Source organism: Oncorhynchus clarkii, chromosome 22 (assembly GCF_045791955.1).
Source record: "Oncorhynchus clarkii lewisi isolate Uvic-CL-2024 chromosome 22, UVic_Ocla_1.0, whole genome shotgun sequence".
NCBI lineage: Eukaryota > Metazoa > Chordata > Actinopteri > Salmoniformes > Salmonidae > Oncorhynchus > Oncorhynchus clarkii.
In genome coordinates this window covers 1,298,763-1,323,692 of record NC_092168.1, presented here as the reverse complement: position 1 = coordinate 1,323,692, position 24,930 = coordinate 1,298,763, and the positions used below count along the sequence as shown (strand labels likewise).

General features: G+C 42.4%; 1 protein-coding gene across 1 annotated transcript; it reads left to right on the top strand.

The window, feature by feature from the left end:
• Positions 1-7,606: 7,606 nt before the first annotated feature.
• On the top strand, positions 7,607-16,642 carry LOC139380456 (Kruppel like factor 5b). The gene is made up of 4 exons (XM_071123136.1): positions 7,607-7,975; positions 10,409-11,288; positions 15,012-15,071; positions 15,487-16,642. Exons 1-4 carry the CDS (start codon positions 7,754-7,756, stop codon positions 15,663-15,665), a joined length of 1,341 nt encoding a protein of 446 aa, XP_070979237.1. The 5' UTR covers positions 7,607-7,753; the 3' UTR covers positions 15,666-16,642.
• The last annotated feature ends 8,288 nt before the right edge of the window (positions 16,643-24,930 follow it).

Below are 24,930 nucleotides of genomic sequence, written 5' to 3'. Positions count from 1 at the left end.
ACAGCAGGTTCAGGACAAGGTAGCACGTCCAGTGAAGAGGTCAGGGTTCCATAGCTGCAGGCAGAACAGTTGAAACTGGAGCAGCAGCATGACCAGGTGGACTGGGGACAGCAAGGAGTCATCAGGCCAAGTAGTCCTGAGGCATTGTCCTAGGGCTCAGTTCCTCCAAGAGAAGAGAAAGAGAAAGCGAGAGAGAGAAAGAGAGAGAGAGAAAAAGAGAGAGAGAGAATTAGAGGGAGCATACTTAAATGCACACAGGACACCGGATAAGACATGAGAAATACTCCAGATATAACAGACTGACCCTAGCCTCCCGACACAAACTACTGCAGCATAAATACTGGAGGCTGAGACAGGTCGGGAGACACTGTGGTCCTGTCCGGTGATACCCCCGGACAGTGCCAAACAGGCAGGATTTAACCCCACCCACTTTGCCAAGGCACAGCCCCCACACCACTAGAGGGAAATCTTCAACCACCAGCCTACTACCCTGAGACAAGGCTGTTTATAGCCCACGAAAACCTCCCCCACGGCACGAACCTGAGGGGGGGTGCCAACCCGGACAGGAAGATCACTAAGCATAAGCTGATTCCCTCACCTGTGAGGAGAACCATCCTACTGCAGTTTTTTTCTAGCCCTGACATCACTATTTAGACATTGGGACCACACATGCACTTGCATTTCTTTGTGGATTCTGTCTTACACAGTCTAGTGCATTTTAGAGTTGAAGAACACCCACTACAGATACACATGCTTGTTTTGAGTATATTTTTGTTATTATTGTCTCTCACTTTGTCTCTCATGATCTATTTACAAAGTCCTGCATTTTGAACTTGCCCTGCTGTTGCTATTTAGACAAGCTTAGATTGCATTCTGCTAAGGCACTGGTATCTCTCTACATCGGTCATCTATATTGCAGACCATGGTGTGATCCTTTCGATACGCTTATGGGGCCTGAGCATACAAATGCTCCTAGAGAGGAGGAATACTGAAGCATGCGTTGATGATTGGTAGTTTACACTTTAGATACTGTACTTCAAATACTGCCTGAGACACCGTTGCTATTTGTCTCCGTACTCAATAAATGTTGAAACTATTTGTGATGTGTTCTTTGTTCTAATGTATATGCATGAAACATATACTATGGAAAACAAGTCTCACACTTAGTAAAGATTTTGGCACCGTTAACTTTTAGAAGGTTAGTAGGAAAGTGAATCATTTAAACCACCTAAATATACTCACATTCACTGAACCTTTTAGTAGTTGAACCTCAGACATTCATTTACCAGCTGCTTTTTCTATAATCCTCAGGCTCTTCATCATTCTCCGTACCATATATTCCACTGCATCCAACATTATGCATGCCCACCATAGTATTGTGCAGCTGCTATTTGAGAACTCATCTGGGTTGGAAATCAAAGTTATTGCAGAGCACATTGTAGAACTCTTTTCAGAGAAGGTTGTGTTGCAAAATGTGCAGGCTTTGCCATATGTGTTGGCTAATATGCATACGCAGTTTTATATGCATCCAATTTTCTAATATGCATCCAATTTTTAAACCTCCATTCTAGGATACATGACACACACATCTTTCCATATGTTTTTATTTGGGTTTTAATGCAAATTACATGATTGAGTGTTTCTTTAAGCCTGCAACTAGTTACTTTAAGTGAGACATGATTCAACATTGATTTCACTGACAGAGAGATAGCTAATGAAATACTAGCTTCCTGAGCAGGCATTGACGTTTATAGTATTAGCTGACTAGGCTAGTCAACTGTAACATTGGCTAGCTTTCAATAAGTTGGCTAAATAGTCAACAGACTTACCTTCTCATATGATCAGGACCCTTCGTATTACACGCTGCATATTTCAAGTGTACTCAAACAGATATTTATCTTATTTCAGTCTTTGGGAGCTAACGTTAGTTTCTCTTAACACACTGACAGCAGATCACAATTTCATGTGAGGCTGTGTTTACATATTAGATAGAAGCAGACCACTTGCTGCCTTCATCACAAAGGGAATGTAGGGGAGTTCTGATTGGTTCCAAGTTAAGCAGTTTGCAAATTTACTTGAGCAGACAGAATGGTGAAATATACTTTTTCTGAGCATTTGTGAATTTATTTATTTATATTTTATTTTTTTATTTCACCTTTATTTAACCAGGTAGGCTAGTTGAGAACAAGTTCTCATTTACAACTGCGACCTGGCCAAGATAAAGCATAGCAGTGTGAACAGACAGCAACACAGAGTTACACATGGAGTAAACAATAAACAAGTCAATAACACAGTAGAAAAAGAAAAAAAGAGTCTATATACATTGTGTGCAAAAGGCATGAGGAGGAAGGCGAATAATTACAATTTAGCAGATTAACACTGGAGTGATAAATGATCAAATGGTCATGTGCAGGTAGAGATACTGGTGTGCAAAAGAGCAGAAAAGTAAATAAATAAAAACAGTATGGGGATGAGGTAGGTAAATTGGGTGGGCTATTTACCGATGGACTATGTACAGCTGCAGCGATCGGTTAGCTGCTCAGATAGCAGATGTTTAAAGTTGGTGAATGCATGCATGTGTGTTTCAGGCTCCTCAGAGGAGGAAGGGGAGGGCCATCCTCCTCACTGAATTTCATGAAAATAAAATTGTAAAACATTGAAAAAGTTATCCTTTTCAGATAAAACTATACTAAATATATTCACATGTCACCAAATAATAGTTTAAAACACATTGTTTTGCAATGATCAACAGTAGGTAGCCTCAACAGCACTCTGACAGCTAGCTTCCAGCCTCCTCTTGGTACATTGATTTTAAAACAAAACCTAGGAGGCTCTTGGTTCTCACTCCCTTCCAGAGATTTACACAGTAATTATGACAACTTCCGGAGGACATCCTCCAACCTATCAGAGCTCTTGCAGCACGAACTGACATGTTGTCCACCCAATCAAAGGATCAGAGAATGGATCTAGTATTGAAAGAATAAGCTACAGATAGCTAGCACTGCAGTGCATAAAATGTGGTGAGTTGTTGACTTTAAGACAGAAAGACAGAGACAATAGTTGAACAGTTTTCAACAAATTAATTTCTTCAAAAATGGAGGAGAAGCAAGAGAAAGAGATTTTGTCATTTTCACTTTCAGTTTCACTTACTTAGCTAGCAAATGCAGCTGGCTAGTTTAGTTACTCAAACATCCGGCTCAAACAGAGGGATGCTATGTTAGCTAGCGGACTATGACTATCCAACACAACATTGAAACTATTCTGAGTCAAGGTAAGCTTTTGGTTTTATTAATGTATTGCCACTGGGGCCCACCGGTGTAACTGCTTACTGACTATACACTGTAACATTACTGAAAGATTGTAGTGGCTTTACTAACACATTAGTTCTATTAGCTATGTTGACTATGACGTTACTTTAACTAATATGGGTACAACAATGTAGGCTGGGTGTAGTGGTTATGACATGGTTTGGCTTGGAAAGGTTTTTTGCCAGGTCACATACAGCTGATGTGTTATTCATTGATGTCCACAAACGAAGGAAAAAGGTGAGAGGAGGAGAGTGCATAGAGGCGAGAAGGAATACAATGTGGCTGCTATGAAAGTGAACTGTTTATGCGTGGTCAGGGGTATATTCAATACGCCGATTCTGTTGAATAACGTTTCTTAAACAGAAGCATAGTGCTCCCGGGTGGCGCAGCGGTGTAAGACAGTGTATCAAAGTGCAAGAGGCATCACCACAGTCCCTAGTTTGATTCCAGGCTGCAGTGATTGGACTCCCAATAGTACAATTGGCCAAGCGTCATCTGGGTTGGTCCGGGGTAGGCTGTCATTGTAAATAAGAATTTGTTCTTAACTGACTTGCCTAGTTAAATAAAATATAACTCAATGAAACAGGGATAGAAATATCACAATTGTTCCAATAGAAACTCTTGTTTGCAACTGTTGGGCTAATGATTACACCCTAGATAAGCTAGATGCAGGCAAGCATGTGCAAGGCGCTATTTAATGTGTCACTGTCTGTCGTCTCAAATTTTTCTCTCGACCTGTGTGTACCTACGATGTAAACTTTCATTCATAGGCTAGGTTGAAGCAACCTCATGATGGGTATAGGGAAAATTTGAGTATCATGTAGTAGCCTAAACCTATCGATGTTACATTGAACTGGGTGAATGGGATATGAATGACAGTCATCCCACATGCTGTAATATAAATAAGGCCATGCTCATGAAAAAAAAAATGTCCTCGGTCGTCATAAACGGCACTGACCGTCACTAGTGTGTCTGTCTGTGTGCGTGTGTGTGTTTGTTTGGGTGTTTTGGGCAATTAACTGAACCCTCAACCTGATGTTTTGTATGCTGTGCCAACACATGGACATACCTGTGTTTCCTGTTTTGACAGGTTACACTGATCCCTGCCATTATTCATTGGTTACGCTGCCAAGTCAAGTGTGGGAACTGAATCTAACATGTCACAGATAGTACCTTCCTGTCAGAGTGTTTTATCAAACACCCACCCACCCCAAAATGATAACCTCCCTGTTATTGTGGTTAGCATGTCTTCGGGGTATGATATCTGTGCATCTGTAACTTTCTCACTCATCATTATTGACGATTCATTCAGGGCTCTACGTAATCATGGCTGCATCCACATTCATCTAAGTGTTAAGAAACATATTCTATTCTTATGTACAATAAAAGTGACTCCAAAATGACACAAAACATTATTTACCATTCATTTATTTTGGGCACAAAACGATCTGAAACTAACAGCAAATGCATCAATGAAATTTGTAGATTTACAAGCCTGATGTAATCATTGCATGCTATGAATATGGGAACAAATTCTTACCTTTTTACTACTTTAATAAACAAATAAGTTAATTTGTCCAAATACTTTTGGTCTCTTAAAATGTGAAATTAAAGTACAAGAAGTACTTTAATTTCTAAACCCAATATGAATGAAAATATCTTCAAATTAAAGCTGACAGTCTGCACTTTAACATTATAGCCAGTGTATAATATCAAATCCAAAGTGCTGTGTTCCAGAGCCAATCATTTAGGAGCTCACTGTTTATCATCAATATGTGTCTTAAAATAAATACATATATTTTATTTTGAAAGAATGACTGTCCAAACAATTTGCATACAGGGAGGGACAGGGAATTGTGGTCACAATGCGGACTCAGTGGACAGATAAGAAACACATTTTCATACTATGTGTAGATGAATGCATGAAAATGTGGGCACAATCAGAATGTAGACAAGTTCAGAACAAATTATGAATTTTAGCACCAGGTATTAACAAGACTAGAGTGAACAACTAAGACGGACACAAGGGACAGTTTCCTGGACAGGAGGAACAGTTTGAAACACAAGAACATCTACTAACAAACACACTGACATATTAAATATACAAAGCATTCATCATCACGTCAAACTTCATGGGCCCGGTTTCCTAGACACAGATTAAGTAGGCTAGGGACAAAAAAAAGCATTGTATCCGGTAAATTCCATTGATGCTAAGTTCAATATTACTTGAATAGGAACTTGTGGGATTGATTCCAAGGGGCAAGGTATTCATCGACCTTGCCAAGGCTTTCGACTCTGTCAATCACCATATTCTTATCGGCAGACTCAGTAGCCTAGGTTTTTCTGATGACTGCCTTGCCTGGTTCACCAACTACTTTGCAGACAGAGTTCAGTGTGTCAAATCGGAGGGCATGCTGTCCGGTCCTCTGGCAGTCTCTATGGGGTGCCACAGGGTTCAATTCTCGGGCCGACTCTTTTCTCTGTATATATCAATGATGTTGCTCTTGCTGCGGACGATTCCCTGATCCACCTCTACGCAGACGACACCATTCTATATACTTCCGGCCCGTCCTTGGACACTGTGCTATCTAACCTCCAAACGAGCTTCAATGCCATACAACATTCCTTCCGTGGCCTCCAACTGCTCTTCAACGCTAGTAAAACCAAATGCATGCTTTTCAACCGTTCGCTGCCTGCACCCGCACGCCTGACTAGCATCACCACCCTGGATGGTTCCGACCTTGAATATGTGGACATCTATAAGTACCTAGGTGTCTGGCTAGACTGTAAACTCTCCTTCCAGACTCATATCAAACATCTCCAATCGAAAATAAAATCTATAGTCGGCTTTCAATTCCGCAACAAAGCCTCCTTCATTCACGCCGCCAAACTTACCCTAGTAAAACTGACTATCCTACCGATCCTCGACTTCGGCAAAGTCATCTACAAAATTGCTTCCAACACTCTACTCAGCAAACTGGATGCAGTTTATCACAGTGCCATCCGTTTTGTCACTAAAGCACCTTATACCACCCACCACTGCGACCTGTATGCTCTAGTCGGCTGGCCCTCGCTACATATTCGTCGCCAGACCCACTGGCTCCAGGTCATCTACAAGTCCATGCTAGGTAAAGCTCCGCCTTATCTCAGTTCACTGGTCACGATGGCAACACCCACCCGTAACACGAGCTCCAGCAGGTGTATCTCACTGATCATCCCTAAAGCCAACACCTCATTTGGCCGCCTTTCATTCCAGTTCTCTGCTGCCTGTGACTGGAACGAATTGCAAAAATCGCTGAAGTTGGAGACTTTTATCTCCCTCACCAACTTCAAACATCTGCTATTTGAGCAGCTAACCGATTGCTGCAGCTGTACATAGTCCATCGGTAAATAGCCCACCCATTTTTACCTACCTCATCCCCATACTGTTTTTATTTATTTACTTTTCTGCTCTTTTGCACACCAATATCTCTACCTGTACATGACCATCTGATCATTTATCACTCCAGTGTTAATCTGCAAAATTTTAATTATTCGCCTTCCTCCTCATGCCTTTTGCACACAATGTATATAGACTCTCCTTTTTTTCTACTGTGTTATTGACTTGTTAATTGTTTACTCCATGTGTAACTCTGTGTTGTTGTCTGTTCACACTGCTATGCTTTATCTTGGCCAGGTCGCAGTTGCAAATGAGAACTTGTTCTCAACTAGCCTACCTGGTTAAATAAAGGTGAAATAAAATAAAATAGAATGTATCATCCACAATGGCCCTCAAAAAGCCTGGTGTCACAAAGGAACAACAATGTGCTGCTGAATCATTCATTCACATTCAAGTGTCCTATTTTAGGTCAATACGAAGGTACTGTCATTCTCATATACTGCTGGAGGGGAATAGGTTTTATGTGTCACAATGTTATTTTAAGAGGCTGTGAATAAGTAACTGAATTAATTAATAGGTTCCCCCACTTGAAGTTAATCATCCCACAATCACTTCTTTTGCCTTTTCACTCCTCCCTTCCTTGAAATGTAATGTAAAGGCAAAGCTACTCAATACTTTAACGTTTATGTTCTGTCTATTCTGCATTCTAAACTTGGTGGTTGGAGACCTGGATGCTGATTGTCTGACAGCCGTGGTATATCAGACCGTATACCACGGGTATGACCCAAAAATGTATTTTTACAGCTCTAATTATGCTGATCACCAGTTTAAAATAGCAATAAGGCACTAGGGGGTTCGTGGTATATGGCCAATACAAGCCCAGCTCCGCCCACACTGCTATCATGCAGTTGTGTAATTTGAGAAGCACATACGCAAAACAGATAGCATATGCAGAATTTGACAGCTGCCTGGCTTGAGCTATTTGTTCAAATCAGAACTATTCCTCTGATAAATTATTCATTTTGCCCAATTTCGCGGGCTACTGGACTTAACATTATCAGCGTTTATGGCCACTGACTTGTTAACGAATAATGTTTGGTTTGCTCTGGATCAGGACGCGCTCGACAACCATAAACTCGCCGCACCACCAATGGCACGCGGGATGAGAAGAGGAGGAGAAGGAGGAGGAGAAGAAGAAGAAGAAGGAGAAGGTCAGGGACATGGACAAGTCCTCTACAACATGAGGAATACAATCAGTGGCAGCTCTTCATTCCACGACTACAATCTGGTACGGTATTCAATTAGAAAGCGAGTTTACAGTTTGAGCAAGTAGATTGCATGGAATCGTTGGCGCACAGCCACAACAACACACCCCGTTTTAGAAGTGAAACGCAGCAGCCAAGAGTGTATTGAATGCTTGGGTATTTGTATTGATAGTCGTACGTAGATGTAACCCATGTGATTTTTGTAAAATAGTACGGGACGTTATTTGCCCTCATCACTGTAAAGACAGGTTGTCGGTCTGCAGTAGTCTGGGTGGTATGCAAAATTCCCTGCACCCTGGTTCGTACTGAACTGACATCGGATGTTACTAGGCACACTTTGATATTTAGGCTATATTATACTATTCTGATATCTAACTGCCAGGCAAAATAGCCTACATGTACAGACAGGTAGATAGTGGACTGAGATGCGCCCCAAGCGTTGCGCCCCATCTCAAAATGTAGGATAGATATGTGCAGCGCATGCAGGCAGCAGCTGGACAATCTAAAATCAGTCATAGAGTTCCATCGCCTATACAGGGGCGCCCAGTCTGGTTTCAGACACTAGACGTAACATAATAAATGTCAATCTGAAAACCCCACAATTGTATTATATGTTATGTTTGGTATGGTTATATAAGACAGATTGTTACTTAAGGCAAAAACGAAAGTAGGGTGGCATATAACACAAACGTCTAGCTTCCCATCGGTTGTGAGTTTGAATCTCATCTTGGACAACTTTAGCATTTTAGCTAATTAGCCTACTTTTCAACAAGTTAACATTTTTTAGCTACTTGCAACTACTTAGCATGTAGCTAACCCTAACTTGAATGAACTCTTTTAGCTAACCCTTCCCCTAACCTTAACCCTTTAACCTAACTCCTAAACTTAACCCTAATCTTAACCCTAACCCCTAGCTAACGTTAGCCACCTAGCTAGAATTTGTAACATGTCATACTTTTAGCGAATTTGTTACATATAATACCAATTGTAATTCGTAACATGTCATACGAAATGGACATCCACAGATTACTACATTCCATACTAAATGGACTGTGTACATAATAATACGAAATGCTCTGTGACTAGATTGGAGCACTAGGCCTTCCTCAGAAGCCTGGCTACTCTTCAGAAGCCCACCAAGCGAAGTGCACTGGTTCCAGTTGTTTTATCCAAATACTGTACATGTTTCAATATCAGTTGATCAACACATGGAGACAGATATAACATTGTGCAATGTGATCTTGTTTTGCGTTGGTCAGCGTAGTCTTAGTATATGCGTAGTATGGATGTGGAATGAATGGTTTTACGAGAGAAGGGTGAATGTAGCATACGGCCATTGGGGAGTTGTCACGGCTGTTGAAGGAGGAGGACCAAGGTGCAGCGTGGTGTGCGTACATATTCTTTATTTATATGAGCTGACTAAAACAATGAACACTATAAAACAAACTGTGGAGCTATGTGCCCTAAACAAAGTCAACTTCCCACAAAGAAAGGAGGGAAAAAGGGCTACCTAAGTATGGTTCCCAATCAGAGACAACGATAGACAGCTGTCCCTGATTGAGAACCTTACCCGGCCAAAACAGAGCAATACAAAATCATAGAAAAACAAAACATAGAATATCCACCCCAAATCACACCCTGACCAAACCAAATAGAGACATGAAAAGGCTCTCTAAGGTCAGGGTGTGACAGTACCCCCCCCCCCCCCCCAAAGGTGCGGACTCCGGCCGCAAAACCTGAACCTATAGGGGAGGGTCTGGGTGGGCATCTATCCGCGGTGGCGGCTCAGGTGCGGGACGCAGACCCCGCTCCACCTCTGGCTCACCTCTGGTGTGGGGAACCTCTCTGCAGGCCCCAGACTGGGGACCCTCTCTGGGGGCTCCGGGCTGGAGTCCGTCTCTGGGGGCTCTGGGCTGGAGGCCGTCTCTGGGGGCTCTGGGCTGGGCGCAGGCACATGACTCACCAGGCTGGGGAGACATACAGGGGATCTGGCTCTGGGAGCAGGCACAGGACTCACCCTGGCCAAACCAAATAGAGACATTAAAAGACTCTCTAAGGTCAGGGCGTGACAGGAGTACTGTGTAGCCTACATGATAAATGTTTCACTGCAGACTGGTTGATGTGAACATGGTCACCACTCTCTCCTTTCACTCCAATGAGCACTGGTAGGGCTACAACAAAATATAAACAGAGATTAAGCGATGACCCATGCCACACCATGTTCCAGTAGCCTTCACATGGGTCTATTTCAGTGATAGCTCTTTGAATACTTCATAGGCCATTTCAGTGAAGAATTGGATTGTTAGAACTAAGTTATAGTCCTCCTTAATTTTCATGATGTTACAATGTTACAATCATGGATATTCACAAGTTAATGATTTAACACAAAACTGTATTAAATGTAACTTACAAATACTCATATTGAACACTCACTATTATCTATTTTTTCATTACAGGGTAAATCTGAGATGGACAAATATCTGTCCCCTTATCCTCAGGAAGTCCCAGACTCCAGACAGACATCTTTCACAGAGGACCTTAGTTCCCCATACAGCATCAACATGAGCCTTCTCTTCCCTGACATCACTTACCTGAGCCCGGACATATGTCGGCCTATGAGACCCATCAAGACAGAGCCTCTCTCCCACTCCCTCATGCACCCCAGTTGCCACGGCAACCTTGGTCCAACAACCCTTCTAGAACACCCTAGGCTTTATGGTGCTTCAACAGACACAGGAAGTAGCATGTTCATCAAACAGGAAATGCACACCCTGGACTTCCCAGATGTTCCGTTGTTCCAGCTATTGAACTCTGAGCTAGAGCAGCTGGTGCCTAGTCGTCCAGTGAACTCAGACCTCCACAGCGGGGTCCCCGTGTCCGCCTTGTCGTTCCCTTTCAGCAACGTCCACTTATCATCCCCCCAGAGTGCTGTCAAATCTATGGGATGCCCACAAAATGGTGGCTATACTCTGCAAACCCAGTTCGCAAGCCATTCGCAGCAGCGACCAGCCTATCTTCCTCTGTCCCCGCCCAACTCCAAGCCAGGGAGCCCGGACAGAGGGAAAGAGCTGATCCAGAATCTGTTTCTGCCTCCATCCTATGCAGCAAGGATTGCCTCGAATCTGAGTCCTGGTCTTATGCCAGTCCAAAGCTCAGGTCTAGGACTTGTTCAGAGTCCAGGTCTTGGACAAGGCCAAAGTTCTAGACTTGGAGCAGGCCTGAGCCCCGGTGTTGGGCCAGTGTCCCCAGCGTTGGCCCAGACAGGTCCGGGGAGGTGTAACCGCAGGAATAACCCTGACCTGGAGAGGAGGAGGATACATCACTGTGACTTTTCAGGTGAGAAGAACTGACAGGGAGTCTCATTACACTTACAGGCAATAGTGTAGTGATATTTTCTTAGGTGCGGGAGTGGGAATTTTTGAAAAAATAATTACCTCATAATTTCTCAATCAAAGTTTGTACTGACAGAATATTATTATAGAATATGCATAAAATGCATCCTCCTAATGTAACGTCTGCCTATGCCAACACATATTGTCTCAAGAAAATAGTATATTTTTAATACCCTCAAACACCAAGTCAGGCATACTTGATTTCTAAATAGGCAATCATCACGTTTTACCGGTGAAATGTACAAACTGCGTCTGCATGCCAATCATTTAATGTCAATCAGTTTCATGGGAATGTGCAATTATATCTTCTCTAATTACTGTTTTGTGAGTGAATTGGAGAAGATGGTGTTCAACTATTAACCTTCTTGTATTTTGTTTCATTCAAAGCATACATAGTGGCGCTTGCTGTTGCGTTTTGGGCACATGAGACAAGAAATGTGACTATTCAGCTTCAGCTAACCATCCTAAAATCTCACTAGAAATTAGGTGTTTTTGGTGTAACACAGTGACATTACAGTCCTACTATGCTATTTTATTCGGTACTGTTATGTTAAATAGTCATTCATCACTATGTGATGTTGCGGGAAATAATTTTCCAGAAATGTTGTTACCAGCTGCGTGGATTCTCAAATTGAAAACAGTGAGGCTGCACTACATCCCTCGTGCTCCGGCAGCACTACATCCCTCGTGCTCCGGCAGCACTACATCCCTCGTGCTCCAACAGCTCTACATCCCTCGTGCTCCGGCAGCTCTACATCCCTCGTGCTCCGGCAGCTCTACATCCCTCGTGCTCCGGCAGCTCTACATCCCTCGTGCTCCGGCAGCACTACATCCCTCGTGCTCCGGCAGCACTACATCCCTCGTGCTCCGGCAGCTCTACATCCCTCGTGCTCCGGCAGCTCTACATCCCTCGTGCTCCGGCAGCACTACATCCCTCGTGCTCCGGCAGCACTACATCCCTCGTGCTCCGGCAGCACTACATCCCTCGTGCTCCGGCAGCTCTACATCCCTCGTGCTCCGGCAGCTCTACATCCCTCGTGCTCCGGCAGCACTACATCCCTCGTGCTCCGGCAGCACTACATCCCTCGTGCTCCGGCAGCTCTACATCCCTCGTGCTCCGGCAGCTCTACATCCCTCGTGCTCCGGCAGCACTACATCCCTCGTGCTCCGGCAGCATTACATCCCTCGTGCTCCGGCAGCTCTACATCCCTCGTGCTCCGGCAGCTCTACATCCCTCGTGCTCCGGCAGCACTACATCCCTCGTGCTCCGGCAGCACTACATCCCTCGTGCTCCGGCAGCACTACATCCCTCGTGCTCCGGCAGCACTACATCCCTCGTGCTCCGGCAGCACTACATCCCTCGTGCTCCGGCAGCACTACATCCCTCGTGCTCCGGCAGCACTACATCCCTCGTGCTCCGGCAGCACTACATCCCTCGTGCTCCGGCAGCACTACATCCCTCGTGCTCCGGCAATAGATATTGCAGGGATGACAAAATTCCTGAATCCCAAATTAACCACTAGGAGATGTGAGAGGATTGGATAGACATTTTGATTTAATATGGCAACAATTCCACCTGGCCTATCAGAGGGGAAGATGGAGGATCCATATTGCTTACACTGGTCCAATACTCTCAGAGCTACACTAGTTTCTAGGGGAAAGAGTCTAGATGTTCATTTAGAGAATGACTTAAATGTTTCCTTACCTTGAGTCTATGGGTCATGCTCCTCACTTATGGGAGTTACATTTGTCAATTCGCTTTTTAAAAGGAACGTATAGTGGGAGAGAGGCTTTGGTTTGCTGTTATGTCAAAAACTAGTAGCAGATTAGATGATGATGTTTTTGAAACCAATGGAATTAAATCGTAAATATCAAGTAAACAACAATTGGAATAAGGCTGTTGTTAACTACCCGCCTATTTTAATTATTTATTTATATGTTATGACCTGGTTCAAATGCTGTAATGTAAGAACAATGTAGTTACATAGGATATACTTGTAAGGATCTTAAAGTGGAACTGACAGTGTTGTAATTATCATGTACCTACCCAGGAGCAAGCAACTTAAAGTGGAACTGACAGTGTTGTAATTATCATGTACCTACCCAGGAGCAAGCAACTTAAAGCGGAACTGACAGTGTTGTAATTATCATGTACCTACCCAGGAGCAAGCGACTTAAAGCGGAACTGACAGTGTTGTAATTATCATGTACCTACCCAGGAGCAAGCGACTTAAAGCGGAACTGACAGTGTTGTAATTATCATGTACCTACCCAGGAGCAAGCGACTTAAAGTGGAACTGACAGTGTTGTAATTATCATGTACCTACCCAGGAGCAAGCAACTTAAAGCGGAACTGACAGTGTTGTAATTATCATGTACCTACCCAGGAGCAAGCGACTTAAAGCGGAACTGACAGTGTTGTAATTATCATGTACCTACCCAGGAGCAAGCGACTTAAAGCGGAACTGACAGTGTTGTAATTATCATGTACCTACCCAGGAGCAAGCGACTTAAAGCGGAACTGACAGTGTTGTAATTATCATGTACCTACCCAGGAGCAAGCGACTTAAAGCGGAACTGACAGTGTTGTAATTATCATGTACCTACCCAGGAGCAAGCAACTTAAAGCGGAACTGACAGTGTTGTAATTATCATGTACCTACCCAGGAGCAAGCGACTTAAAGCGGAACTGACAGTGTTGTAATTATCATGTACCTACCCAGGAGCAAGCGACTTAAAGCGGAACTGACAGTGTTGTAATTATCATGTACCTACCCAGGAGCAAGCGACTTAAAGCGGAACTGACAGTGTTGTAATTACTTTGTTTCATATTTGCAATCATAATATCAGCCAAAAATATAACATTCCCAATTTATGCTACAAAACCAACTTCATAAGAGGTTGAAAAACGAGGTTATATTTGACTCAACATTCCATGACGTAGAGTAAGGCATTGTTGGCAGAATATATGCAGTACAATGCATGATCAATATAATTCACCCTAAAAAAACTTGTGAAGTTTCCCTTTAGTGTAAAGTAAAACTCAGTAAGGTATAACCTTTATAATTACTATGTAGTTACAATGTAACAACCTTTGCAGACAATTGGCTTAGGCTTACCAGGAGCAATAAGGATATTTTTCAGTTTGACTTTTCATTGATGGTTTTGACAAAGATTCAAACCATTCAAGTTCAATTCCACATTTCAGACTCAAATCAATAACTATTTTAGTTAGTAAATGTACCAACACAGGGTGGTAAAGCTAGCAAGTTAGCATTATAGCTAGGTAGCTAGCTAGCTAGGCACAGGCACAGTGTCAATATGTTTTCCAACTCATTCAATAAACATGACTAAATTGTCATAAAACTCACAACATTTCCATTACAGTGTTATTTCACTTTTGTTGAGATTTAGATTGCACTTTTGTACATTACAAAACTTTAAAACACGACAAATTAAGAGACAGAAATGGCGTGTGGGTTCCATTTTGGCTGCACAGGAGAGTGTGAGAGGTCAGTGGGATGTTACTAATGCAATGCATGGTTTATAATTCAACCGTGACCATTAACTCCACTCTGTTAGATGTAGGATGTTCTTGTTAAAAGCTTATGAATCAATTATAGTTATGTTGTAATGACATACATTTTGTTCCATTCTCTTTCATCAGCATGTAAGAAAGTCTACACCAAGTCCTCCCATTTAAAGGCCCATTTACGGACACATACAGGCAAGTGTTTACTGGTAACATTATAAAAGTCCTGTCATGGGGTGACCCGTATTTTATTTTGGGGGGAGGCAGTATGTTATGTTACCAGGCAGAAGAATGCTTTTTCATTCTTTATGCTGACTGAAATATGGCCCGCCAAATGTTGCTGCATGTTGTCGAATGGGAAAGCTGTTTTAAAGAGCGTAAACAAACTAAACCGGTTTGTGTTTTAAGTCTTTATTTCTTTCTTTATTTTATTATTGATTCTAATTCATTCAAGAGACTTTTTGATGTTAATATTGAAATATTATCTTTACTGACCCTATCAACATAAGTAGTATAGTTAATTTATTTATTTACTACTGTACATTATATGATGTGACATGATCGTCCCTGTTTCTGCTGTAGTATAATCTAATTCGGTGCTGCATTCCAGGAGAGAAGCCATACCAATGCTCCTGGGAGGGGTGCGAGTGGTGCTTCGCTCGTTCCGACGAGCTGACTCGCCACTTCAGGAAACACACAGGGGCCAAGCCCTTCCAGTGTGGTGTGTGTGACCGCTGTTTCTCCCGGTCTGACCACCTGGCTCTACACACGAAGAAGCACCAGAGATAGGGAAACCTACATAAATCATATTTTTTTATTAGATCTAATTCAAATTAAACATTATATTTAAGTTAATCTCAACACAATACAATTGTAACTGCAACATGGGTGTAGATTTTCCATGTATTTATTTTAGTATATACTGCCATAGTTAGATTTTTTAGGAAGAGCTCAAAGGTGGATTGAGTCAAGCTATAATGACAAACGAGCTCCTTTTAGTATCTCTATGGTTTATCTACAGCAGTTTCCCAAACCTCTGCTCAAGTACCCCCAGCCATTCCACGTATTTGATCTATTCCGGTACTAGGACATCTGATTCAACCAATCATGTTTGATGATGAGTTGACCAGTTGAATCAGGTGTGCTAGTACTGGAATATATCGAACAAGTGTAACAGTAGGGGGTACTCAATGAGAGGTTTAGAAAATGTAAACCCAGATCTACTGTATCATCGCTTCCTTTTCTACTGAGTATTGGCACTGAAAGACAATATTTGACAATGTATTGCTATTGACATTTAGGTATAACTACCTTTCATTGCTGTAGACCATGTACAAAGGGAAGTCGGAGTATTTTTAAATATAAATTGTTAAAAAATAATATCATGCACTATACTGATTTTCTAAGTGCCTTTTAAAGCTAGACTCCTTAGTTGCTACATCCATTTTTGGACTCATAAATGAATGACATATAACCATTGATTCTTGAGGTGTATAACTTATAAATGCCTCATGAGCTTAGTTCAACTTGTTTTACTCCAATGTTTGTAAACAGCATAAATGTGAAACACTGTATAGCCTCCAAACATGGTTAAAACTATACATTTGATGTCATGAATGGTCTGTCTATGAATTTGAGTGGTTACATTTCTCCAGCCCAATCCCTTCGATTTTTAGCAAAACGAGCAGGAGTACGCTTTGTTATTGTTTAATTAAGGATTCTACCTGTAATGTTTTATAAATGAATTAAAGATGACGTAAAAGACCAGTCTGGTACACTGTAAAAACAACTTGATTACTACCTTTCTTGTCTATACAAAAATGTAAGATACTGTATTTACTGTGTGTTGTAAAATGTATTTTTATTCATGATCATTTGATTAAATACATTTTAATAAGAGCTATCATTTCAGGTTACCAATATTTATGTAAGGACCGACGCCGGAGATGAGAAGGTGGTACGGGGAGTTAACATTTAATGCAGAACAGACAGGTAACAGGACCAGCGTCAGCACACTGGTATACAAAGTCACACGAACATTAATGCTGAAGCGGGGAACAGAGCGGGGAACCAGACAGATATAGGGAAGGTAATGACAGAGGTGATTGAGTACAGGTGAGTCCAATAATCGCTGATGCGCGTGATGGGGGGAAGGCAGGTGTGCGTAATTCTGGGGAGCCTGGCGCCTTCGAGCGGGAGCAGGGGTGACAGTACACACCGCTTTAGGGGTGCCACCCGTCATGACACCTGGGCGAGCCTGACGGGCTGGCTGAGGCATGGGCGCTGGACAAGCCGGCTGGGCGTAAACTTCCCGACGAACTGGCAGAGGCATGAGAGCCTGGCGAGCCGGCTGAGGCCTGTCGATCCTGCTGATACTTGTAAGTAGTCCTTCAAAAATGTTAGGGTTCAACATTTTGAGATTATATACTTGTAGGCTATAATTGCGAATCTGTGCCAAGATTGCTATGTGAGCAACTGAACATTTAAATAAACTGTGTGTTTACCATAGAAAAAGTTGTGTTTTTCTGTATTCAAGGTACATGTGGGATGTGTGGATTGATATACTGTAGTATTCTCTTGCCATAGAAACAAAGCATTTGTGAACCTCACACCCACTGTATTTGACACTGCTCTGTGAGAAAAGAACAGGAATGATCCGCATAGACATTTAACAAAGAATACCCTTTCAAGACATTTGCGCTTTCATTGGTACATGAACTATTGTGTTTTAAATGCCTTCTGTTAGTTTCTCATAGAGCAATGCCAACCCTACGATTGACATACCTTTTATATAGAGTACAAATCATTCTGAAGTTGCCACACCCCCGCAAACTCTACCTAGCTGTTTGGTAATGATATGGCCATAAAAATGATTTCACTCCAACCTCCAGTGCCTTCAGAAGGTCTCCATACCTTGACTTATTTGACAGTATTGTAGTATTGGTGTTGAATAACTCCTTATGGCTTGGGGGCAGTATTGAGTAGCTTGGATGAATAAGGTGCCCAGAGTAAACTACCTGCTACTCAGGCCCAGATGCTAAGATATGCATATTATTACTAGATTTGGATAGGAAACACTCTGAAGTTTCTAAAACTGTTTGAATGATGTCTGTGAGTATAACAGAATGCATATGGCAGCCAACAACCTGAGAAAAAATCCAACCAGGAAGAGGGAAATCTGAGGTTTGTAGTTTTTCAACTCTTTGCCTATCCAAGATACAGTGTAAATTTGGTCCGATTGCACTTCCTAAGGCTTCCACAAGATGTCAACAGTCTTTAGAACCTTGTTTCAGGCTTCTACTGTGAAGGAGGGGAGAATAAGAGCTGATTGAGTAAGAGGTCTGCCAGAAGGCCATGGGCTGATCACACGCGCTCCTGTGAGAGGTAGCTGCGTTCCATTGCATTTCTAAAGACAAAGGAATTATGACATTTTCCAGAAGAAAGCAGTTGTCCGTTGTCCGTTTGGAGTGTTTTGCTCTGAAGCCAAACTGCATGGAGTGTAATGTGAATGGGCTGTTGTTGAGGTGACCAATCAGTTGCTCTGCTACACACTTTTCAACAACCTTCAACACCACAGGTAGTATACTAATGGGCCTGTAGTTACTCAAGTCAGCAGGGTCACCCAATTTAAAGATGGCCATTATTATGGCCGACTTCAATACCCTTGAAAACACGCCCTGACCAATAGATGTGTTGGTGACCTTAGTAATGGGGTCAATGAGTGACTCTGTAGTTTTTAACCTCTCTGGTACAACGTCCCACCTCGACAACTGCCAGTGAAATTGCAGGGCGCCAAAGTCAAAACAACAGAAATCCCATAATTAAAATTCCTCAACATACAACTATTATCCACCATTATAAAGATAAACTTCTTGTAAATCCAACCACAGTGTCCAATTTCAAAAAGGCTTTACTGCGAAAGCACACCAAACGATTATGTTAGCTCAGTACCTAATCACAGAAAAACACAGCCATTTTTCCAGCCAAGGGGTCACAAAAAGCAGAAATAGAGATCAAATGAATCACTATCCTGATCTTCAGATCTTCATCTTCATCAGATGGCACTCATAGGACTTCATGTTACACAATACATTTACGTTTTATTCGATAAAGTTCATATTTATATCCAAAAATCTCAGTTCACATTGGAGCGTTATGGTCAGAAATGCATTATCTCATACAAACATCCGGTGAAGAGAGCAGTGCACAGAGCCACATCAAATAACAGAAATACTCATCATAAACAGTGATAAACAATACAAGTGTTACGCATGGAATTATAGATAAACTTCTCCTTAATGCAACCGCTGTGTCAGATTTCAAAAATGCTTTACGACGAAAGCACACTTTGCGATTATGTTAGGTTAGCTCCTAGCCAAAGAAACCCATACAGCAATTTTCCAAACAAGGAGAGTCACAAAAATCTGAAAGAAAAATTCAAATTAATCACTTACCTTTGATGATCTTCATCTGGTGGCACTCCCAGGTCTCCATGATGCAAAATAAATCTTTGTTTTGTTTGATAATGTCCCTCTTTATGAGCAAAAACCTCCTTTTTGTTCGTGCGTCTTGTCCAGTAATCCGAATGCAGAGGTGCGTGCACTAATTCCAGACATTTTTTTTTTAAGTACAATAAAAGTTAATAGAAACATGCCAAACGATGTTTAAAATCAATCCTCCGGTTGTTTTTCTCATAAATAATCAATAATATTTCAACAGGACAAAAGCTTCATCAAAAGGAAAGGAGAAACAAGAAAGGCGCATACACGATCATGGCGCATGGCTGATGAATGGAAATTTCCACTGGTCACTGATTGAAAGTGCTGTATCTCCCTAATTTTTCAGAGTAAAAGCCTGAAACAATGCCTAAAGACTGCTCACATGTAGAGGAAGGCAAAGAGCTCGTGAACTGGGTCCTAAGTCTTTGTATCGTGGATAGGCTTTCAATGGAAAAACAGCTTTTCAAAATAATAGTACTTCCTGGTTGGATTTTCCTCAGGTTTTCGCCTGCCATATCAGTTATGTTATACTCAGACATTTTTTAGTGTAGGGGGTAGGAATTTTGTTTTTGGCTAAAAAACGTACCCATTTGAAACTGCCTATTTCTCAGGCCCAGAAACTAGAATATGCATATAATTGTCAGATTAGGATAGAAAACACTCATGTTTCCAAAACTGCCAAAATATTGTCTGTGAGTATAACAGAACTGATATTGCAGGCGAAAACCTGAGGAAAATCCAACAAGGAAGTGCTGTTTTTCCTGAAAGCTCTCTGTTCCATTGGATGCCTTGCCTCCATTTAAAGGGATATCATATTCATTTTCCTATGGCTTCCTCAAGGTGTCAACAGTCTTTAGGCATAGTTTCAGGCTTTTAGTTTGAAAAATGAGCGAGAAAGATCCCATTGCGTCAGTGGATAGCTGGGTGTTCGCAGAGTTTTGCTTGCGCAACAGAGTGAGGCAGCCATTGTCTCTCCCTCTCCTATTGAAAAAGCTACAGTCCCAGTTGATATGTTATTGATTATATATTTTAAAAACAACCTGAGGAATGATTATAAAAAACATTTGACATGTTTCTGTGGACATTACTGATACTACTTGGAATTTTCATCTGCGATGTCGTGACCGCTCGAGCCTGTGGATTTCTGAACATAACGCGCCAAACAAATTGAGGTATTTTGGATATAAAAATCATCTTTATGGAACAAAAGGAACATTTATTGTGTAACTGGGAGTCTCGTGAGTGCAAACATCCGAAGATCATCAAAGGTTGGCGATTTAATTTATTGCTTTTCTGACTTTCGTGACCAATCTACATGGCTGATTGCTCTTTGTAATATTTTATCTACTGAGAGATGTTCTTACATAAACGCTTGTTATGCTTTCGCCGAAAAGCTGTATTGAAATCTGACACGCCAGATGGATTAACAACAAGCTAAGCTGTGTTTTGCTATATTGCACTTGTGATTTCATGAAAATTATATATTCACAGACATTTAACAGTTTTGGAAACTTTAGAGTGTTTTCTATCCAAATCTACCAATGATATGCATATCCTATCTTCTGGGCATGAGTAGCAGGCAGTTTAATTACGGCACTGTTTTCATCCAATATTCCGAATGCTGCCCCCTACCGTAGAGAATATAAGAACAATTTTTGATACTGTCTCAAAGCTAACTAAAAAGCAACATTCCCCAAGAGAGGATGGCTTCTTTAAGGAAAATATCATCATCATTAGAAAGCAAATTAAGGACTAGTCTATAAATCTGCGTATTCCTCCAACGCTCAGTTGTCCTGTGTCTGGACAACTCTGACAGGACCTACGATCAAGGGAGACACTCAAGTTTTTTAGTACTATATCTCTTGACACGATGAAAATAATCATGGCCTCTAAACTTTCAAGCTGCATACTGGACCCTATTCCAACTAAACTACTGAAAGAGCTGCTTCCTGTGCTTGCACCTCCTATGTTGAACATAATAAACAACTCTCTATCCACCGGATGTGTACCAAACTCACTAAAAGTGTCAGAAATAAAGCCTCTCTTGAAAAGCCAAAACTTGACTCAGAAAATATATAAAACTATCGGCCTATATCGAATCTCCCATTCCTCTCAAAACTTTTAGAAAAAGCTGCCTTCCTGAAGACAAACAATGCATATGAAACGTTTCAGTCTGGTCTTAGACCCCATCATAGCACTGAGACTGCACCTGTAAGGGTGGTAAATGACCTATTAATGACATCAGACCGAGGCTCTGCATCTGTCCTTGTGCTCCTAGGCCTTAGTGCTGCTTTTGATACCATCGATCACTACATTCTTTTGGAGAGATTGTAAACCCAAATTGGTCTACATGGACAAGTTCTGTCCTGTTTTAGATCTTATCTGTCAGAAAGATATAATTTTGTCTCTGTGAATGATTTGTCCTCTGACAAATCAATTGGTGTTCCTCAAGGTTCCGTTTTAGGACCACTATTGCTTTCACTATATATTTTACCTCTTGGTGATGTCATTCGGAAACATAATGTTAACTTTCACTGCTATGCGGATGACACATAGCTGTACATTTTGATGAAACATGGTGAATCCCCAAAATTGCCCTCCCTAGAAGCCTGTGTTTCCGACATAAGGAAGTGGATGGTGGCAAATGTTCTACTTTTAAACTCAGACAAAACAGAGATGCTTGTTCTAGGTGCCAAGAAACAAATAGATATTCTTTTCAATCAGACAATTCATCTTGATGGTTGTACAGTCGTCTCAAATAAAACTGTGAAGGACCTCGGCTTTACTCTGAACTCTGATCTCTCTTTTGACGAACATATCAAGACTGTTTCAAGGACTGCTTTTTTACATCTATCTAACATTGCAAAAATCTGAAACTCTCTGTCCAAAAATTATGCAGAAAAATGTATCCATGCTTTTGTCACTTCTAGTTTAGACTACTGCAATGCTCTACTTCCGTCTACCCAAATAAAGCACTAAAGGTTTTACTGCTAACCTACAAAGTATTACATGGGCTTGCCCCTACCAATCTTTACGATTTGGTCCTGCCGTACATACCTACACGTATGCTACGTTCACAAGACGCAGGACTCCTTACTGTCCCTAGAATTTCGAAGCAAACAGCTGGAGGCAGGGCTTTCTCCTATAGACCTCAATTTTTATGGAATGTTCTGACTAACCATGTGAGAGATGCAGACTCCATCTCGACCTTTAAGTCTTTATTGAAGACTCATCTCTTCAGTAGGTCCTATGATTTAGTGTAGTCTAGCCCCGGAGTGTGTAGGTGAACAGAAAGGCACAGGAGCAATGAACCGCCCTTGCTGTCTCTGCCTGGCTGGCTCCCCTCTCTCCACTGGGATTCTCTGCCTCTAACCCTATTACAGGAGCTGAGTCACTGGCATACTGGTGCTCTTCCATGCCATCCCTAGGAGGGGTGCATCACTTGAGTGGGTTGAGTCACTGACGTGATCTTCCTGTCCGGCTTGGCGCACCCCCCTTGGGTTGTGCCATGGCGGGGATCTTTGTGGGCTGTACTCGGCCTTGTCTCAGGATGGTAAGTTGGTGATTGAAGATATCCTTTTAGTGGTTTGGGGGCTGTGCTTTGGCAAAGTGGGTGGGGTTATATCCAGCCTGTTTGGCCCTGTCCGGGGGTATCGTCGGATGGGGCCACAGTGTCTCCCGACCCCTCCTGTCTCAGCCACCAATATTTATGCTGCAGTAGTTTGTGCCGGGGGGCTAGGGTCAGTCTGTTATATCTGGAGTATTTATCCTGTCTTATCCAGTGTCCTGTGTGAAGTTAAGTATGCTCTCTCTAATTCTCTCTCTCTTTCTCTCTCTTTCTTTCTCTGTCTCAGGGGACCTGAGCCCTAGGACCATGCCTCAGGACTAATTGGCCTGATGACACCATGCTGTCTCCAGTCCACCTGGCCGTGCTTCTGCTCCAGTTTCAACTGTTCTGCCTGCGGCTATGGAACCCTGACCTGTTCACCGGATGTGCTACCTGTCCCAGACCTGCTGTTTTCAACTCTCTAGAGACAGCAGGAGCGGTAGAGATACTCTGAATGATCGTCTATGAAAAGCCAACTGACATTTACTCCTGAGGTGCTGGCCTGTTGCACCCTCGACAACCACTGTGATTATTATTTTTTTTACCCTACTGGTCATTTATGAACATTTGAACATCTTGGCCATGTTCTGTTATAATCTCCACCCGGAGCAGCCAGAAGAGGACTGGCCACCCCTCATAGCCTGGTTCCTCTCTAGGTTTCTTCCAAGGTTCTGGCCTTTCTAGGGATTTTTTCCTAGCCACCGTGCTTCTACACCTGCATTACTTGCTGTTTTTAGGCTGGGTTTCTTTTACAGCACTTTGTGACATCAGCTGATATAAGAAAGGATTTATAAGTACATTTGATTGATGTCATTCCTCTAAATTAGCTGGGCGTCCAGGGGTTAATTGAAACTAGAGTTCCTGAGGTGGAAATTCCGGTGGCCCAAAATAATTTAGGATGTTAGATCCTTCGTTATTGCCTGCTCCACCTGTGCCCAAAGAAAGTCCTCACGACAGCGATCGGCTGGGTTTCCTCCATCCCAAGGGCTGATCACTATCCTGGTGGTCGTCGATCAGTTCTCCAAGGTAGCAGATTTCACTGCCCTACCTCAGTCAAGGAGACAGCCAAAGCGGGGGTGCCCTCAGCAAAGGCGTTTATTCAACAATGTTGCCGCACCTGGACCAGAGCACGATCCTCCATTAAAAGTGGATTCTCGGAAGCTACGTAGGACCATTCAGGATCCTGAGTCGCATCTACCCGGTCACCTATCGTCTCCAGCTCCCCAGGTCATTGAGAGTCTGTCCATCCTCCACTTTTCCCATATCAAACTGTTAAGAACCAGTCCCTTCTCCCCCCACACATGCCCCTCCGCCCCCTCGATTTGTTGACGGCCACCCGGCCTACATAGTCTGGCGTCTGCTGGAGGCTTGTCGGGTCTGGGGCACCCTGCAGTACCTGGTGAACTGGGAGAGCTAGGAGCAGGCGTGGGTGCCTGCCCGGGACATCCTGGACCCGAGACTTGTTCGGGACTTCAACCAACTATGTGGTGGTTGTCCTGGATCTGCGGCCGAAGCCGCTCCTAGGTTCCACCTGTCACCAAGATAGATGATTGAATGCCCACCAAAGGTCATGGATCATCTTATCCTTACATTCCAGGACACCATGGCCTATTTATTTCCTTAACTTACCTAATTTTCACTCACTGTATATAGACTTTTTGTTTTCTTTTGTTCTACTGTTTTATTGACTGTATGTTTTGTTTATTCCATGTGTAACTCTGTGTTGTTGTATGTGTCAAATTGTTATGCTTTATCTCGGCCAGGTTGCAGTTGCAAATGAGAACTTGTTCTCAACTAGCTTACCTGGTTAAATAAAGGTGAAATTTAAAAAACTCAAGCTTAGGTTTCTGAATTCCAGCGAATGTGAGTATAGCACTCAAATCTGCTACTGAAACCAAAATCACATACCAGCAACAACACAGTCTAAATGAGTTCTGGTACAAGCATG